General features: G+C 58.6%; 1 protein-coding gene across 5 annotated transcripts in view; it reads right to left on the bottom strand.

Moving 5' to 3' along the window:
• Positions 1-1,940: 1,940 nt before the first annotated feature.
• SHANK3 (SH3 and multiple ankyrin repeat domains 3) overlaps positions 1,941-18,844 on the bottom strand; it is a 54,062-nt gene continuing 37,158 nt past the window's right edge. For 2 of the 5 annotated variants that reach the window (XM_070453616.1, XM_070453617.1), the window contains 2 exons: positions 16,444-18,697; positions 4,389-6,915 (listed from right to left, as the gene is read on the bottom strand). In XM_070453616.1, coding sequence (XP_070309717.1) covers positions 6,321-6,915; positions 16,444-18,697 — 2,849 coding nt within the window. In that variant the 3' untranslated portion in view covers positions 4,389-6,320. Of the gene's footprint in view, positions 2,311-4,388; positions 6,916-7,995; positions 8,024-8,580; positions 12,944-16,443; positions 18,698-18,844 lie in introns of those variants that run through there. The other 3 variants (XM_070453619.1, XM_070453620.1, XM_070453618.1) reach the window with 3 other exon arrangements.

The raw sequence follows: 18,844 nt of genomic DNA, 5'->3' as shown, positions 1-18,844 counted from the left end.
TGATGAGGTCACATCTCTACCTGCTGGAGCAGCAGTTTTAGCGCCTGTGCCTCGGCACAAGGTCTCAGCTGGCCTATCTGAATGTCAAGGAGTCACTCCTCACTTATGTGAGGGTCACGAGGCACCACCTACCTCTCCCACACCAGTGTCAGGACACCTCCTGTCCTCTTTCCAGGTACAAAGCATTTCAGATAGTCAGATGACCTCACTTCTTCTACCTGAGCATCTTCTCTAACTGAATGTTCTAATTTCGAGATGGGTGGATGGCATCACCAACTTGATGGACATGAGTTTGAGCAAGCTCCAGGAGTTGGTGATGGACAGGGAAGCCTGGCGTGCTGCAGTCCATGGGGTCGCAAAGAGTCGGACAAGACTGAGTGACTGAACTAACTGAATTTCTCATCTCATGTAACTTTCACATCACATCCCCCTCAACTGGACATCCAGTAGGTCGCATATATCTTACTTCCTGATGGAAGCTATCATCTCCTCCCCCTGACTGTGAGGATCTCTCTTTTCTTCTGGCTCAGGGCCAAAGACCTCAGACTGGAGAGTGACTTTGTCCCATCTTCTCTACCTGAGAACCAAAAAGTCTTGCATCCTCTGAGTGTCAGGAGGTTACATCTCGCTCCTGTGAGTGCTCTGCAGCTTCACTGACATGCTGAAATGCAGGGGTCCCCGTGTCCCCCCCTGACTGCCAGGCAGTCTCCCGGCTCCTGCTGGAGGAGGTCCTGGTCTCCCTGTCGGAACCATGAGCTTTCATCTTCTCTACCTGAGCACCACGAGGTCTCCTCTCTATGTAAGTGTCCAAATCTCCCATCTCAGCCCCCTGTCTGAAGTCTCTCTCTGCCCTTCCTGAGAGTCTTGAGGTCTCATCTTCACCATCTGAGGGCCATGAAATCTCGTACCTCCCATTTGAGCACAAGCAGGTCTTACAGGCCCTGAGTGTCGGGGGGTCTTGTCTCCACCTGACATGCCTCATCTCTTCTGCTCTGTATCTGGAGGTCCTGCCTCTTCTCTCTGAGTGACCAAGGGGTCTCCTCTCTCCTGCTGTAGTACAAGCATGTCTCATCTTCCCTAAGTGAGCCCTCCTCATCCCTGGGTATCAGGCATCTCCGTCTCTTTTATCTAATTGTCAGGACATCTCATTTCCTCTCCAGTGTCTAGAGACATCCTCTCATGCACTTCGTTGTCAGGAAGTTACCATTTTCTCTACATGACTGTCTCCAAATCTACTCTCCCTGTAGGTCAGAAGGTCTTGTCTCTCTTATTACAAAGCCAGAACATGCCTTTCATCTTTATTTACTAGGAAGTGACAAGGACTTATCCCCCTGGTGAGGAGCAGGATGATTTAATTTCCTTACTTGAGTTCAGTATTCATTATTTCCCTTCCTGTCAGGCAAGAGGTTTTATTTCCCTGATAAAAATGCAATCAGATCTCAAGAGAATCAACTATTTGAGTGGCACAAGCTTTTCATCCCTGCTGCTGCATGTCACCCTGAGTGTGGGGGGGATCTGTCTCCCCTCCACCGGTTTCAGGGCTCTTGGGTGCCGTGTCTGTTAGGGGTCTCTAACTCCCCATACCTGAGTGTCACAGGACTCGTTTCTGCTGCTGGAGTTTCAGGAGGATTCTTCTCCCATACATAAGTTTCCAAGGCGTCTTTCTGTCTCTTTCTCATCGCAGGTGGCCTCACCTCCTCTATCCGAAGGCCTGCAATGTCCTATTTCACCTACTTGAGAACTTGCTTATTTTAACTCAGTAATAGATTGTGCCTGATAAAGTAATCAAAAAAGACTTTGATGAAAATATAGTTCAAGAAATGGCAGGAGGAATTCAATGGGTGACGTTACAGTTTTGATTGTTAAAGATTATCCAGGTGTTTTTGTAGGATTTTGATGGGCATAAAATTGAAATGGTATTTAGATTCATGTGAATCATGTAACAGAATGATGTAACCATTTATTTTAAATGTCAATATGTACAATTTTCTGGAAATCATAACGCTTGCAAACTTGTTTGACAGCTTTTTAAAATATAAGATGAAAATGTAAGATAAAAGCTTCAAAATGGAAAGGGGTACCCAGATTTTCAAAACATTTAGGCTTTATGCAATAACAAAGTTTGAAGATCCAGTGTCTAGATTTTAGAAGAAAACTATTGTGTGACTCTGCAGAGCAGCAGCCACTTCTGACTCTTAAACAGTTCCAGTCCCTGCTCCCAGCCACAGTGTCAGACATGCAGAGCAGCGGGTTTAGTTGTGTCGTTAAATCTAATGGAAGAGTGACTTCGTCTCCCTTCTCCACACTGTTCTGAAGAGCAAAGGAGAGACATGAAGGACAGTTAGGCTTCTGGGACCACAGGATGGGGTCTCAATGGCTCCTGGTGGCTTGGCTCAGGCCAAGGTGGAGCTCCCAGCACGGGGGGCAGGACAAGGGGTCTCCCCAACCTGAGGCTCCTTCTCCCAGTTCTCGAGCTCCACCCTCCCCAGCCCCGTGAGCCCCTCTAGCTTCCCCAGCCTCCTTCCCGCCCTGGCTCCCTCTGCACGCCCCACCCTGGGCCGTCCCGTGCCCACTCCCAGCCCAGCCGCAACCGGCTCCCACTTGCCCCGCCTCACTTCTCCCATCCTGCTAACTCCCACCCACCCTGTTATTCTGCAGCATATGATTCTCCCTGCAGAGCAGGACCTTCCTCATCCATCCAGCCTCAGTGCCCTGAGCTGCCCACAGGACCTGAAGGGTGGTCAGCAGTGAGGGCCACCTGCAAAGCGCTCTCTGCTCCAGGCTGCAGACAGAGTGCTGGTGAGATGCTTAGGGCCCCTGAGGGGATAAAGCTGGGACATTCTGAGGTCATGAGGGGGCAGGAGGAGGCAGGGAGTCCACCGTCCTGAGTGAGAAAGTGTCTGCCCAGAGGCACTGGGAGGCTGCAGCTCACTCAGCACCATGACCCTCTGCCATCCCACCACCTGCTTCTCTGATCAAGTCTTCTCTTGCCAAACCCAGGTCTTGAAGGTTCTGACTGATTTTCTGAGGCACTGAGGTGTCTTCTGACCCATAGGATATCCATCTTCTCCCCAGGACCCGGGGCCAGCATGGCAATGCCATTTCCATGCCATGATCCCACTGCCACGCCTGCTGGATTGGCCCCAAGTTCCGGGCCCGGTTCCCGGACACAGGGTACCATGTGCGGCTCAGAGGAGACCGACCCCCAGCTGCCAGAGTGCTCGGGCATGGAGGACTCAGAGACCCACCCCCTGCCTCCACATTCGGACCCTCCCAGGTCCCCGCTTCCTTCTAGGCCACTTCTGTGGGACAACCACAGTTTCCAACTTGAAAATGAAGCCAAAAACGTGAAAATATGAAAATTAGAAATTGTGGGGCTTTCTAGACAGATCTCAAGCCTCTCTCAAGGTCCCACTGCCAGTGGTCACCATCTCAGCCTCACAAGGGCCTCTGCCTTCCTGAGCAGGCCTTCCCGACATCCACCAGCTTCTCAGAGCTGCTCTGCCTTCCTGCCCGCCCTGAGTAAAGACACCTGAGTCCACTCCCCTTCTGCACACAAGGCTTCACTCCATCCACCATTCTTATCCTTCCTGGGATCTTCTTGCTTCCCTGGAGGCCTCACCCAGGCCCCATCCTAAGTCAAGGTCTACATTTGCCATGTGCAATGTTCATACTCCACCTTGACCCAGAGTGGAATAGTTCTGCCCTCCTAGAACCCCACCAGGTACCCAGCTGGTCTGATGGCCCACCTCCGTGGTTTCTGGCCCTCTTGTCAGCCCTCAGTCAAGCAGTCTCCACCTTTCACAGCTCCCTCTGGGTCTCTTTTGTCCACTCGCCTCACTATACCTCCCCCTTCACTGTTTGAGGTGCCCCTGCCCTTCCTGGGAGCTACTACCCTGCCCACCAGGTACCATACAGGATTTGCCACATCAGTGGCTGGTGGCAGCTGGCTCAAGGGGAGAAGATCTGAACTTGGGCAGAAGCTGTTGGGGCAGGGGAGCACAGGTAGACAGGAGAGGGTTCAAAGGCAGGAGCAGCAGAATTCAGTGACACCTGGACACGAGCAGGAAAAGTGGACAGAGGCTATGGAGGGTACCCAGACTTCTAGCTCAGGAGGGTCACTCACTGGGCTGGTGACCAGAAAGAGAGGCTCCCAGTTCAGGAAGCACGGGCTCAGGTCCAGCATGACTTGGAGAGAGCGAGGCACAAAGAAGCCAGGCATGTGGGCATGGAGGTCAGCAAAGAGACCGGGTCAGAGACAGGATCTGTAGGTCATCGGTGCAGGCAGCCGGATGCATGCTGAGGGCCAGGGAGGTTTGTGTGACCCGTCCAAAGGAGGGCAAAGTCTGTGCTTCCAGTAATTCCTCAAGTAGGCAACTGAGAAATGGTTTCATTTCTTAGAAATTTATTACATAATATTATAATTATTATCAATAATAATAATATAAGAAACATAGATCTCTGTGGGGTGTATCACAACGTCAGGGTCAAGAGGCCTCGGGGCTGGAGCAGGGGGAGAACCCCCCAGGTGGAGCTCCGTACAAAAGGAGGGGCGAAGCAGAACTGACCCTGGAAAGTTAAAAACCCAAACTGAACGGAACCAAAACCCACAGGTGAGTGAGACGGGCGTGTATGTGGCAGTCTGTTACAGCGACTGCTGCTGTGTGTGTGACCTGGTCTGTTGGTGAAAGGGTTACTGGGTGTGAGTCTGCCCAGGGAATGGGGCCGGTGGGCACAGACCGGCGTGCCAAGCCCCTGGGCTGTGAAAACTTCTGTTTTCTGGGTTTTTTAATTTTTATTAAAAAAAGCTAGAAATATAAACAGAAACTCGTGAGTGACGTGGATGGAGCTTAGTCCAGACTCCAAACCCTAGGTTTAAAAACGTCCCGGGCCCCCCACCCCACAGGTCATTGCTGAGTGTGAGGAGTCACAGTAAGGGGGGCTGGGGTGCCCACTGGGGTCTTTGCCTCTCCCCAAGGCGCGCAGTGGCCTGACTCTAGGGGTGCCCCTATGATCCCCCCTAGAAGCCCAGCGGGGGCAGAGCATTGCCTCCAAGGGCCCTTGGGGGCCTCTCCCAAGCAGCAAGTCTTCACCAAGAAGGCCCACTCAGGCTCCGCGAGGCTCTGGAGGGACAAGCTGGGCAAACAGCAGGCCCCAGGGTGCAAGACGACCTCTGACTTTCTTTGGAAGTGGAGACGGGGTGCTTTCACAGGCACACACCCATGCACGCACCCTGTGCAAGCTTCCGAAGCCCCCCACACTAGTCCAGAGTGACCCTTGGGACCACCCTCCAGTCAGGCACACAAGGGGCTCCAATGCACTCAGTCGCACCCCGAGTTTCACACACTCGCACATGTGCGCACACACACACAGGGCGGAACTGGCGACTTCAGGTCTGAGGCAGGGAGGCGTCTCTGCTGTAGTCGCCCAGCAGCGTGGAGAGGAGGCTAGACCCCTGCTGGAGGGGGGACCCTGTGAGGGAGCCGGCCGGGGGCAGGTGCCAGGGGGCCCTGCGCCCACACCCGCCCCCGGCCGGCTCTCCCCGGCCGCGTAACCGCCCGCAGGAGTCGCCGCCTGCCGCCCCTCCTCCACGCAGCACCTGAAGGGTCGGTGGGGAACACCATAGCTCAGCAAGGGGAGGGGGCCCAGTGGGGCCCCGGGGCGGGTACGAGGACCCTGGCCAACCCCAGACCAGCTGGAGCGTCCCCTGCCCCATGTGGGGTGGCAGTGGCAGTTGAGGGGCCAGAGATGGAAGACTGGGCAGCCGCAGCGGAACCGGGGACTGGAGGGGAGGGCAAGGGAAGCTATTAAGGACAGAGATATTTGTTCCTTTTCTTGTTCCAAATATAGAGTGGATTAAAATATGCAAAACAGGGGGCTCCTTGGCCCCCAACCGAGAACCCCAATGTCTCCCCCCTCCCCCCGAGTCACCAAGGTGTGTCTTGACCTCGCATGCTGGACTAGGTCACCCCCTCTGGGAAAGCAGCCACCAGGAGCTCAGCGGGAGATGGTCAGGCTGGAGCACCCCGCCCCCGACCCCCTCCCGCTCCAGCCCCCCACGGCCCGCGCCCTTCCTGACCGTGTGCTGGGTGGGGCTCGACGGCCTGGGAGGGCGCTAAGCAATGTACAGGGCAAGTCTCCGAGCGACAGCGAACAGGACGATTCATGCAACATTCCTGGCCCGGGCGCCGTTAGGGTGGGGGCTGGGGAGTGGGCCGAGCCCGCAGCCCGGGGCGGGGTGGGGGGGGGGGGGTGGGCGGAGGCTGAGGGGAGCCCTGCCCGCAGGGCGCGGCCGGGGCGTGGGGAGGGGGCGGGGGGCGTCAGCTGCCGTCCAGCTGCCTGAGCGCGCGCTCGATGTTCATGCGGTGGCCCACGCGCGTGACGCCCAGCTCCACGAAGTCGTCCTTGGTGAGCGCCGGTAGGTGCGCGCCCTCGATCTCGTGGTCCTCGAAGCGGTCGCGATGCTCGCCCAAGTGGATGCTCTCCAGCCAGTCGCCCACGTCGAACTTGCTCCAGAGTTGCAGGGGCTTTTGCTGGAAGGGCCGGCGGGGGCTGGGGGCCCCAGGGCCCGGGCCGGGCGCTGGCGAGGGCAGCGGCGAAGGCGAGGGCGAGCGGCTGCGCGCGCTCACGCTGCGCACCACAAAGCGCACCTCCTTCGGCTCGTGGGGGATGGAGAGGCTGGACGACTTGAGGATGGTGGGGGGCGTGAGGCCGAAGGGCCGCCCCGCGCCCCCCGCCCCCGCCCCCAGCCCCTCCACCCGCTCCAGCGACGCGGGCTTCACCGGGCTCGGGGCACGCCGCGCCACAGGGTAGCGGCCGCCTGGCCGCACGGGGTAGGAGGGCCCGCCGCCCGGGCCCCCGGGGCTGCGCTGCTGCGCTGAGATGGTGCTCAGCTCACCGAGGCTGCTGAAGAGCCTGCGGAGGGAGAGGGGGTCAAGGCCAGGTGAGGGGCACCAGGCAAGGTGAGGCCGGGCGGCGGGGCGCGGGGCCGGGGCCGGCTGGACGCTGGGGGCGGGGCTGGGGCTGGGGGTGGGGCGCTGGGGGCGGGGCTGGGACTGGGGGGGCGGGGCTGGGACGGGGGGGGGTGGGGCAGCCTCAGGGCCAGAGGGAGAAAGGAAGATAGGATCCTGTGGTTACCCGGCCTGGCCCCCATAGTCAGAGTCAGTGCCCTGCTGGGGGACCGAGAGCCCTAGACTGAATGGCCCCCTCTACTCCATGGGGGCTCGGAGAGCAGGCTGCCTGAGCAAGGACAGCCTCTGGGGCAAAGGGCTGACCCTTCCACTTCTGACAGCGTGAGACACTGGCTCTGGACACCACCCCATCCACCCATACCCCAGAGAGTAGGACTGGCAATACCCCTCACCACTTCCCCCTCTGTTATCATGAGACCCAGAAAGACCTGGGCCGGCTGCAGGGCTGGCTGAGTCGTGATAAAGGCTGGTGGCAGCACAAGACTGAACAGTCCGTGAGGTCTGAGACAGACACCAGGCGGCGTTCACACCCACACAGCAGCAGTGCGTGCAGGACAGGCGTGAGGCAGCGGTGCACCTGTGACACGCGGCCTCGCGCAGAGCAAAGCACGCAGCAGCAGCCACCTATGTCACATACATGCAGCAGCAGTGGCGGCAGCGGCAGCGGCCTGCCCACGACAGCGACAAGCAGCATATGTGCACAAGCAGCACACACTCACACGCGCGCGCAGATGGTCTTCACTTCCCAGCATCACCTGACAGGACCCAGGCCTTCAGCCCCTCCACCCCCCCAGCATGGCCGTGGCGGCAGGCCCGACAGGGAGGACTCCTCCAGAGAAAACCCAGTCCTGTATCCCATATCGCCCCCGCCCACTTTCTCTCCCTATTCCCTGCAGCGGCCAAGGGAAGCCTGGGGGAGGGGGTGGCGGCAGCGGCACTGGAGCCCCACGAGACCAAGCACAGCAGAGATCCAAGCTGGCAGCGCACAGAGGGTGAGAGGCATGGGATGCGCATGCTCACTTACACAGCCGGCGCTCGGGACCACCGCGCAGCTAGACAGAGCAGCCACATGCAGATGGGCAGGAGAGAGCAATGAGAGAGAGAGTTAGCGCCCGCCGGGGCGCCGAGTGGGCGCAGCCCAGCAGGACCACAGTGCACAGCCAGCCAGGCGCAGGGGCCCGCTGGCCAGACACCCAGGAAGGGAGGCTCCGAGGCAGTGGGCCGGTGCAATGGGAGGGAGCACGCTGGAGCTGCAGGGCGAGGGGAAGTGCAGACCAGACGTGGGTGGGTCTGGGTGGGCTTCTGGCCCGCCTGTGACCTGTTCCCTGCCTGGGGCCCTCACCCACAGGCTTTACTCAGAGCCCTGAGAGCCAGATGCTGAGCTGACACCTGACTCTTGGGGTGCGTTGTGACCCCGTGTGCTGCGCCGGCCTAAGGGCTTCTCTCCAGCTGCCGGCCCACCTCCCTGTCTCTGCCTGAACTGGGCTAAGGACCCCTCCCCCGGGTTCCCCCACTTTTGTGCCATCCTGACTGGCGCCTGCCCCACATTGTGGAGGGCATCCTGAGCATCACTCCTTCCCTGAAAGCAGGTCTTGTCTTTTCCTCTCTCACCGGTGCAAGGTCAGCCTCTCCCAGGAGATCCAGCTCTGTCCTACTCGACCTGGTTTCCACTGCCTGGCTCCCTCTCCTCAGCCTCTGTCCCCGCTGCCTCACCCAGTTGCTCAGATCCAGAGCAGAGCCTCCTGAAGAGGCCGGACCGTGCTCTCCCCACCCCAGCAGAGAGGGGCTCCAAGAGCACCTGGGTGATGGGCTCAAGGAACAGGCATTGATCATTAGAAGAAACCCTCTTCTCCCCCACATCTGGCCTCCGTGGTACCCCCTGGATTTCGGAGCAAAGTAGGGCGGCAGTGGAGGGGGAAGGACGCCAAGGGGCTGGAGGGAGCCCAAGCGGCAGAGATTGCTAGGGAGGGCAAGGGAGCGGTGCTGGGGACAGCACTCCCGTCCCCCCGCCCAGGCCCCCACACATCCCACCCTGGCCCAAGGACCTGCGTCTCAGGATGGAGTCCTGTGTGGCCCACCCCAGGCGGCTCCTGGAGCAGGGTCAGGAGCCCTGGCAGGAGATGAGCTGGAGGCCAAGGATGGTGGCGCAGTGGCTCAGAAGCGCCAGGGAGACCCTGTCAAGGGCTGATCCTGGGTGTGGAAGGGGGCAGCTGCCAGAGGCTAGGGCTGGTGCCGGGAGGTGTGTGAGCGAGGGACTGAAGGGCCACGATCCCCTGGAGCCTCGGGGGGAGAGGGCTCGTCACATTCCAACGGCTGTCCCCCCGAGGCCCCAGGGCCTGGCAGGAAGTGTCCAGGGATGCCACGGCCAGGGGTCTGCTCCTCCTCCCCTTACCCTTGGGAACAGGGAACTGCCCACATTGTCCCAGGCCAGGACCCCTGGTGCGTCCCTGGTCGAGTCCACGTTTCCACACCACCTCTGCATGACCGTCACTGTCCGTCACCACTCTGAGCGTTCCGATGGCCTCCCGCCAGGCCCTGACCATGGCACGGCCTGGTCACAGCCCCGCCAGCCTCCCAGAGGGCTTCCAGCCACACAGTGTCTAACACGTGTACCTCACTAGGCACCTGCACCCGTGGATGCCTCCTGGTCTTTCTCCAGACAGCTTAGCCAGGCTCCACAGTCCTCAACACCTTTCTCACCAGTGTCTCAGTCTTGTACTATCTGGCTCGCTCCTGACGCCTGGACCAGTCAGGTCTGCTGTCGTGCTTCCCCTCCCCTTCCCCAGCCCCTGCAGTTGCCAAGGATGTCAGCAGAATCCCCGTGCTGAGCTGTCCACCAGTTTCCCTCCCGGGTGCCCTTCCCCTTCCTTTCTAGATGGGCCCCCAGTTAGTTCGCACTTTCTCCCAGGCACGTCACCCACGTCCCCCCTTGGCTGTAACCAGCGTGTCCACGAATGCCACGTCAGGCCAAGCCAGTCTCTCCTGAGCGCCACACCTTTGCTGGGGCCTCCACACATGCTCCCCTCCCCCAGTCCCTCACGCACCAGAGGCCTCGGAGTCCCCATCAGCTGCTCCATCTTTTCACCTGCATGGCTCACACGTCACCAACCCCCAGCATTAACCCAGGCCTTTCTCCTCACTCCCCAGCTACCTCTGATCCCAGACCTTTCATGGTCTTGCTCAGGACCTCTTGCCTGGCTTCCTAATTGCTAGCCTTGACTCCTGGTACCTAGCTCAAAGCCAGCAACACAATATGCATGGGGGAAAAAACGCTACAAAACAAGAGCAACGTGAGGTGTCACTCTCAGGCTTGACTGCCGGTCAACCCATTGGTGCCAACAGGCAAGAAAAAGCCCGCCCCAGCCCTGGCCTCTGCCTGGAACTTTCTGCCACTACACTCACGCAGGGCAGGTCCAGGCCTGCGGCCTCCTGCAATCTAAGAACCTCATAGAGGGAAGTGACCCTCAACAGGAGCACAAACGATACGGGCTGTGAGCATCACGCGGCACCCTCTCTGCTCTCACTCCAGCCCTAACTTCTCACTGCCCACACCAGCTCATGGCTCCAACCTTGACACACTCCAGACACCCCTGGGCCCCTCCTCTGTGACCCCTTCCCACTCCTCCAGTGGAGTTCATGGCTCCTGAGGCCCTGATCATGTCTCCCACAAACACACTTCACAGGTCCACAACCTGTGAGGACCTCCTCCAGGACGGAGCACGTCCTGGCCCCTGTGTCCTGCACTGGCCAGCACACAACAGGGTCCATTTCAAAAGGGCAAGTCCTGTTGGCCTTGAGGCGCCTGCAGTCACGCCAGGCTCCAGTCAGGCTCCTGGATGCGAGGAGGACAGGGCTCACAGCGGGCCCCTAGGCGGGGTTTCTCCATCGTAGCGGAAATGTGCATCTTCTGTGGGATGATAACTAGTGATCCCCTAAACCGCACATCAGAAGTTCTGAGAAGTACTGCTGAAAAGAAACCTTGTCAACTTTGTGTCCAAAGCTATTTCACCATGAATCTTTTTAGGTAAAATCAGATGTGCGGGGTCAGACAGGAATAAAACTGAGAGGCAGAACAGAACTGAGTATTGCTGTGGGGCTCAGAGACAGGCAGCCCTGAGGACACAGGCAGGATTCAGATCCAACCACGGGGTCTGGAAGACAGAGGGAGCTTAGAGCGGATGTGGGGCTCTGCAAAGATGCTCTGCTTGTCAGGCTAGACTGAGAGCCAGAAGCATAGAGAGAGAGCTGGTCTGGGACCACAGTTTCAAGCAGCCAAGTCCATGGGCCTTCCGGATGCATTTCCACAAGTTACCAAACGTCAAGGCCTTGACGTAAGGGATAACCTCTCCTTCCCCTTCTGAGATCTCTTTAGATCTCCAGGCCACAGAGTGTCTTGTGGCTAAAGGGACACGGAGCCTGAACTGAGCTGTCAGTGGAGAAGGTGGACAGAGCGAGTGCTTCTTCCCTTGTGGTGTCTCTCTGGTGAGGAGACGGACAGGCCTGGGAGGGAACATATGGGGGCCAGGCGACAAGGCTCGGGGGTGTGACCTACCAAATGGCTGTGGCAACTGCCCTCGAGCTTCAGCTAGGATCAGTCCCGGAAGGAAATAGCCCTACCTGGACCCCAGAACTTCCTACATTTGGGACATGTCTCCAACAGACAGTGTCAGCAGCAGTTTTGTCATGACGTGAGAAATGAGGGCCACACTCTAGCCACTGCTGGCTGCAAAGCAAGAGCTGGCCAGCAGCCCCAGTAGGCAACAGCAGCCACTGCAGCCACACGGGGCTGACTGCATGTGGCCACAGCATCTCCTGTTCTGCCGCCCGCCAGTGGCCGGAAGTAGAGGGCAAGGCAGTGGGCCCACTCCAGAAGGCCGTGGTTTCACCCAGGGCTGAGGGCAAGAAGGACAGCACAGGAGGGAGGGAGGAAGGAAGTGTGAGCAGGAGCAGAAGGGAACGCAGAGGGAAGTGGGGAAGGAAGGGCAGGGCACACAAGGGGTTAAGGCCACTGGGCCGGCCAGGTGGCACTGACTGGGCTCAACTGTAGTGACTTCAGAATCCATGTGCTGTTTGTCATACACCGGTTGATAAACAAAGGTGCTGGTCTACAGAACGAACACACGTGCATTTCTGCGAGAGGGAAATCATTGTTCAGTTGTGACCCCATGGACTACAGCACGCCAGGCTTCCCTGTCCTTCACCATCTCCTGGAGTTGGCGCAAACTCATGTGCATTGAGTTGGTGATGCAATCCAACCATCTCATTCTCTCTCACCCGCTTATTCTCCTGTCCTCAATCTTTCCCAGCATCAGGGTCTTTCCAGTGAGTTGGCTCTTTGCATCTGGTGGCCAAAGTATTGGAGCTTCAGTTTCAGCATCAGTCCTTGCAGTGAATATTCAGGGTTGATTTCCTTTAAAATTGACTGGTTTGATCTCCTTGCAGTCCAAGGGACTCTCAAGAATCTTCTCCAGCAACACAGTTTGAAAGCATCAATTCTTTGGTGCTCAGCCTTCTTTATGATCCAACTCTCACATCCATATATGACTACTGGAAAAACCATAGCTTTGATTATATGGACCTCTGTCGGCCAAGTGATGTTTCTGCTTTTTAATACACTATCTAGGTTGGTCATAGCATTCCTTCCAAGGAGCAAGTGTCTTTTAATTTCATGGCTGCAGTCATCGCCCGCAGTGATTTTGAAGCCCAAGAAAAGAAAATCTATCACTGTTTCCATTTTTCTGTATCTATTTGCCATGAAGTGATGGGACTAGAGGCCATGATCTTCAGTTTTTGAATGTTGAGTTTTAAGCAAGCTTTTTCACTCTCCTCTTTCACTTTCATCAACAGGTTCTTTATCGCCTCTTTGCTTTCTACCATTAGGGTGGTATCATCTGCATATCTGGAGTTGTTGACAGTTCTCCCAGCAATCTTGATTCCAGCTTGATTCCAGCCAGCATTTCACATGATGTACTCTGCATGTAAGTTAAATAAGCAGGGTAACAATATACAGCATTGACTTACTCCTTTCCCAATCTGGAACCAGTCTGTTGTTCCATGTCTGGTTCTAACTGTTGCTTCTTGACCTGCATACAGGTTTCTCAGGAGACAAGTAAGGTAATCTGGTATTCCCATCTTTTTAAAGAATTTACCATGGTTTGTTTTGATCCACACGGTCAAAGGCTTTAGTGTAGACAATGAAGCAGAAGTAGATGGTTTTCTGGAATTCCCTTGCTTTCTCTATGATCCAATGGATGTTTGCAATTTGATCTCTGGTTCCTCTGCCTTTCCTAAATCCAGTTTGAACATCTAGAAGTTCTTGGTACACGTACTGTTGAAGCCTAGCTTGAATGATTTTGAGCATTACCTTGCTAGCATGTGAAATGCATGCAACTGTACCATAGTTTGAAGATTCTTTGGCATTGCCTTTCTTTGGGATTGGAATGAAAACTGACCTCTTCCAGTCCAGTGGCCACTGCTGAGTTTTCCAAATTTGCTGACATATTGAATGCAGCACTTTCACAGCATTATCTTTTTAGGATTTGAAATAGCTCAGCTGGAAGTCCATCACCTCCACTAGCTTTGTTTATACTAATGCTTCCTAAGGCCCACTTGACTTCACACTCCAGGATGTCTGGCTCTAGATGACAAGGCAAGAGTACAAAGAACTGTACAAAAAAGGTCTTAGTGACCCGGATAACCACAATTATGTGGTCACTCACCTAGAGTCAGACATCCTGGAACGTGAGGGGAATTACTGCACATTAACACGGTGTCTGTCACCAGAAGGGGTTTAATGACAGAGACTCCAGATTATAGTGGACAAAGAGCAGGGCTTGAGGTCAGATGCCACCATTTACTGGCTGGAATGGATCTCCTTAGAACCTCAGTTGTATTGTCTGGAAAATGGAGGTTACATTAGTATCCATCTAACAGAAAGGCGGTGAAGACGAAGTAACATGACTTGGTCTCTTCCAGTGCAGAGCATGCTTATAATTTTCCCATAAGGACTCCTAAGAGTCCTGCTGGCCTGGCAGAGTACCTGGTCACCCTCACTATTTCACAAGGGATGAACTGAAGTTCACTGAGGCTAAGTGGTTTGTCCAAGACTACAAACTCAGATGCAACCTGCTGAGGGTTGATATCCAGGGCCATCTGACCCAGGCCGATGTCAGGGAACAAAGTGAGTTGCTAAAGCTGATGAATGCCGTGGCACAAGGGAGTCCCCGATTTCAGGCTTGCTAGCTCCCGGTACCTCTAGGAATATCACCTGAGTCCCCTTTGGATACCACCCCCCACCCCTACTTTAGCACCTGTCCAGTAGCTGGGCTGACCACAAGCCCTGACCCCTAAGACAGCACATGACGCAGGCCTGGCCAACAGCAGCCCTGCATCTCCCTGACTCGAGTGACCATTTCAGGGGACACAGGGAACCCACATGAAGCCAATGGGAGTCTGGGATTTTGCAGGAACTCCTGAGAGAAAGAGGCTCACTCTGCCATGGGCCTGCAGAGCAGATGGAATATAAAAGCTGGAACAGCTGGCCTTGCCCCAAACCCCACATCCAAAGGAAAGACACACAGGTCCTGATGCAACCCGGAGCCACTGGACGAGAAAGCCTTGCCACAACAAATGGGAAATGCTGAAGACAACCATGGGAGGCGTGGCAGGAGGTTCAGCTGAGAGACTACCTCCTTCAGCCCCACGGGAGCCCATGGAGCAAAGATGGGACCTGGGCTGCCCTGAGCGCAGCTGTGGGTCTCAACAGCCAGCAAACCTCAAAAAGTGTCTGTCTGTCCTTCTGTGGCATCTGTCCTAAGATGCCTGCCTAGACCTCAGATCACAAAAGACAGCACTTGCATTTGGCAGATGTTTTATTAAGGCCTGCATTGTGCCAGGCATGGTGCTACCCACTGTCAATGGCCTTAATTTTCATCAGGACCAAGGGACACAAAGGAGTGGAGGGGCTGGTGGAGGGAGGAGAAGCAGAGAGTGAAGATGGGGGCTGGTCCAGGCTGCATCAGGGAACCCCCACCTTCAGGGGTCTGTTCCTGAGAGGCCTGGGCTGCTCACTCCAACTGGACACCCCCGGCCACACCCGTAACACCCTCTCTAAGGGCACTTTAAACATTGTCCTGGTAGGAATAAGGCTTTCACATTCAACTGGGAGTTGGAAGAGGTGAAAAGTGGGGAGGGCCCCAGAGCCAGCCCAGGATGACAGGAGCTGGAGGATAGCTCCCCAAACCACTTAGGAGAAGCATCACTAGTTTCCCAAGCCCCCACCTATCTTTTGAGTCCTTAGCTGGGAAAAAGGTAGATTGGACAAGCCCTTGTGAGTAAGACCTGGATCCCCTCACTGCTTTGTGGACTCTGCCTTCCAGGGGTGGCAGGAAAGACTCACTAGGTTGGTCACATGGTGGCAAGGAGGAAGAGTCAGGAGGTGGTACCCCACATGATACCACAAAGCTAGAAGTGGGGGAGAGCCGCCAGGGCGCAGAAAGCAAAAGCAGACAAGGGTTGACTGGGGGTGACCAGTTCTGACTCAGACCAGCTCTCCTACCAGCACCCATGGAGCCCACAGCTCCAAGGAGGTCCTCTCTGGGGCAGACTCCTGGGAATGAGGTCCTCAAGGGAAGAGCCAAGGGATGAGGCTGGAGGCTGTGACAGCTGACTCGGAGCCAGAGCAGCCCCCCAGCCCCTCCCCCAGGCCCAGAGCACCTGTGGCCTCTCTAAGTCCCCACTGTGTGTAGACAGTGGGTGGGGAGGCCAGAGGAACGGGTAAGGTACAGGGAAGAAGCAGGTGGAGGTGCAGAGAGAGAGGATGCTTTCCATCTAATAATGGCTTCTTAATGCACTCTGAAAATCACGCACAGGAATCGGTATCTGAGGGACTCTGAGGCAGTGCTGAGAGACAGAAATGTTTCTGAGGCAGAAAACAGGAAATTGGTGGTGAGTCTTAGGAGGAAAAGGATCCAGTGTACTCTTAAGTTTCAAAAGGAAGTGAGGAAAGATGGTACCAACTGCATGGGACAGCCACATGGCCACAGAGAGGATGGAGGGGTGGGTAGTGGTTCGCACAGGGCACCAAGAAGTCAAACAGCTGGGGCTGGGGGCAGCGGCAACTTTAGAGTGGACCACAGGAGGACCCTTAACGGTAGAGGCACCTATGGTCGAGACAGAGAGAGTCCTTGGGGACTCCGGGGGCACAGAGCCTCAGGAGGCTGTGGAGGTGCTCTCGCCCAGCCTTCACTGCCAGCACCGACAGGGATGCAGAGAAGAGCACCTCTGACATCGCAGGTCCCTGAAAGAGCCTTGGGTCTCAGACAGACAAGGCCAGATAAAGGACAGAGGGGTGGACAGGAGAGCACAGGGCAGGGTGTCACGGACAGGTGACAGAGGGGACAGAGCCACGGAAGGACGGGAGGGGGGCGGGGCGGGGCGGACGGGACAGGACCCTCCCCACTGCCCTGCTCACCGAGCTGCCGCGATGGGAGACTTCTTGGCGGGGTCCAGCAGGCCGCCCAGGCCGCCGGCTGGCTCCTCCCCCAGGGAGCGGGTGTCTTTGTTCAGCTGCTGCAGGCGCGAGCTGAGCTCAGTGATCACAGTTGGCTTGTCGTCTTCGGGCCCAGGGAGCCCCCGGCTCTCGACGGGGTCCCCCCACAGCTTGGACCTTCTCTGGAAGAGGTAGCGAGGGCGAGCGGGCCCGGCAGCGGAGGCCAGCCCGGCGGTGGCGGCGTGGTGCTGCTGAGCCATGAGCTCACTGTCGGAGGACTGCTTCAGCAGCGGGTCCCTGAAGGTCACCGGCCCCTTCCCCAGCGGGGACTTGAGCTTGGGCTTGGGAGGCACTGGTGGCTTCTCGAGTAGAAAAGTATGTCCGTCAGCGAAGGAGGTGTGGGTGTCCGTGAGCTCCCCGCTCTCTGAGCTCAGGGTGGACATGCTGGACACGGTGGAGATGGTGCTCGTGGTCTCCAGGTGGGGGTCGCTGGAGCTGCGCGTGTCGGCCTCCTCTACCCCCGAATCCGCCGCGGACTCCGGGGCGGGCGGCGGCTCAGTGCTCGGCTTCCCTGAGGCCGGGCCTGGCACCGTGGTGGGCGAAGGGCCTGGGCCGGGGAGTGGCGTGGCCAGCAGGACCCCGTTGGCAAACTCTTCGGGAGGCGGCACGAGTCCGATGCGGGCCAGCTCCTCTCTGGTCTCCTCGTCACTGGAGGACAGCTGGGCTGGCGGCAGGTTCACAGCGAATACCAGCTCCGGCTCCTCCTCGGAGCTGCCCTGGCCGGGCCCGGGGTCAGCGGGGGCACTGCCGGGGGGCTGGGCCCGGGGGCTCGGCAGGGGCTCTGTGACCACAGCGGACTGCGTGGGGGCCGGGGCCAGCTCCGGGGTGCCAGGGCGCTGCTCTTCGGCCCCCAGCCCACTGGGCTCCTGCCCATTGCTGGTGGCGTGCACGACGATGAGGCCAGCGGGCCGCTGCAGGGACGTGTCCAGGACGCTGAGGATCATGGATTTCTTGTCCTCCGGGGACTTGCGCTCCTCCCGGGGCACCTTCTCGGGCTCCCTCCGCGCAGGCACAGGAACCCAGGCTGGGCTCCTGGGGGAGAAGGCTGGCGAGGCCAGAGGCCCTCGCTCCGAGTCCCGGGCCTGCACATCCACAAACAAGGGCCCGGGCCGGTCGGTGTCGGGGCTGTGCACAGGTGTAGGGGACCGGGAGGGCGCCTGGGAGGCCAGAGCCCGCTCGCGAGCCGCCAGGGCCAGGGCCAAAGGCGAGCTGGGGTCCAGGGGTTTGCCGGTGAGCGGGTGGATGAAAGTGGAGCCGGAAGGCCCAAGGCTCGGGCCGCTAACCAATGGCTTCAGAGCAGAAACTGGGGAGGGCAGCAGCAGGTCACGACCGGTGGTGGTGGCGCCGGTTCCCAGAAGGCGCTCATCGATGGAGCGGGAGGGCTGCAGGGAGGGCATGTCCGCGGTCGGAGGGCTGCCCTCGATGGCACCCACAGACAGGAACACGGTGGAGCGCCGCCGCTCCTCCAGCCGCCGGTCCTTGCTTGGGGCCGGGCCGCCAAACGCCAGCCCGGGGCCATCTCCGGGGCCGTAGTCGAGGCCGCTGGGCCGCGGCCCGCGGTGCGTCGGGGAGGGCTCCCTGGCGAAGCTGCCGACGCCCGGGCCGGGGCTGCCCACGGCCAGGGCCGCGCGCTCCTGCGCATCCTCCACCTGCAGCTGCTTCACCAGCGGGCTCTTGCGGCGCTGAGGTTTCGACGGCGCGAAGAGGCTGGCGCTGAAGGCGCCCAGGTTGGCGTAGGGGCTGTCGGGGCCCGGCGGCCGCGGCCGCCGCTTGGGGCGTTCCGGCGGGGTGGCCGCTGGCGGGGGCCGAGAGGCGTCAGCCGCCTCGGGCGCCGAGTCCTGCAGGATAATCATGGAGCGCGCGCGCTTCTGCCGCTCCGGGTAAGGCAGCGGACCCAGGGCCGCGCCTGAATCATACAGGCCCGGGGCGCCCGCGCCCAGGCGTGCCTCCAGGCCGGGTTTGAAGCTGGAACGCACGGTGTCGTAGGCGCGGCCCGGAGGCGGCGGTGGCGAGAAGGCGGGGGGCGGCCCAGAGTCGAAGTAGTAGGGGGCGGGAGGGGGCGGCGGCGCGGTCTGCGGAGGGGGCGGGATGCCACGGCCCTCGCGCACCGTGTCCTGCATCGACGTGCTCCTCGGGAAGCGCCCCTCCAGCAGGGACGCCAGCTTCTCGTCCTCCCCTGCAGACAGAGGCCCTGGTGAGCCCAGCCGTGGCCCCGAGGGCCAAGGCCTGCGAGTAGGCCCCTCCGGACCCGGGCGCCTGCCCTCCCCCCACCCCCGGGGGTAACCCAGGTCCCGGCGCAAAGGTATCTTCAAAATCTGCTAGA

This window comes from Odocoileus virginianus, chromosome 23 (genome assembly GCF_023699985.2).
Source record: "Odocoileus virginianus isolate 20LAN1187 ecotype Illinois chromosome 23, Ovbor_1.2, whole genome shotgun sequence".
Taxonomy (NCBI): Eukaryota; Metazoa; Chordata; class Mammalia; order Artiodactyla; family Cervidae; genus Odocoileus; species Odocoileus virginianus.
This window is presented reverse-complemented; position numbering and strand designations above follow the sequence as displayed.